At 47.9% G+C, this 721-nt stretch overlaps 1 protein-coding gene across 1 annotated transcript in view; it reads right to left on the reverse strand.

Annotated features, from left to right (window-relative positions):
* The window catches only part of PROCR (protein C receptor), a 2758-nt gene extending 2209 nt beyond the window's left edge, over window positions 1-549 (reverse strand). The window contains exon 1 of the mRNA XM_035900055.1: window positions 522-549. Coding sequence (XP_035755948.1) covers window positions 522-549 — 28 coding nt within the window. The remainder of the gene's footprint in view (window positions 1-521) is intronic.
* Between the last annotated feature and the right edge of the window lie 172 nt (window positions 550-721).

Raw genomic sequence — 721 nt, forward strand, 5'->3', positions numbered from 1 at the left:
GGTGGTATGGCACGGTGTGGCACGGTGTGGCACGTTATGGCACTCTATAGCACTGTATGGCACTTTATTGCACTCTATGGCACTGTATGGCACTCTATGGCACTATATGGCACTCTGTGGCACTCTATGGCACTATATGGCGCTATATGGTACTCTATGGCACTGTATGTTATGGTATGGCACTCTATAGCACTCTATGCCACTCTATGCCACTCTATGGCACTCTGGCACTATATGGCACTATATGGTACTCTATGGCACTGTATGTCATGGTATGGCACTCTATAGCACTCTATGGCACTTTATTGCACTCTATAGCACTGTATGGCACTCTATAGAACTATATGACACTCTACAGCACTCTACGGCACTGTATGACACTGTATGGCACTGTATGGCATTATATAGCACTGCATGGCACTGTATGGCATTGTATACCACTATATGGCACTATATGGCACTATATGGCACTGTATGGCACAGTATGGCACTGTATGGCACTTTATAGCACTATACGATACTATAGCACTGTATAGCGCGGTATGGCATTGTATGCCGCGGTATGGCACTCTACAGCACTGTATAGCACTATATGACACTCTTTAGCACTCTGTAGTACTGTATAGCGCGGTATGTCGCGGTGTGGCACTGTACAGCACTATATGACACTACATGTCACGGCACGTCGCGGTGTGGCGCGCTGCGGAGCGGGGCGTGGCCA

This window comes from Egretta garzetta, unplaced genomic scaffold (genome assembly GCF_000687185.1).
Source record: "Egretta garzetta isolate BGI_Z169 unplaced genomic scaffold, ASM68718v1 scaffold448, whole genome shotgun sequence".
Taxonomy (NCBI): domain Eukaryota; kingdom Metazoa; phylum Chordata; class Aves; order Pelecaniformes; family Ardeidae; genus Egretta; species Egretta garzetta.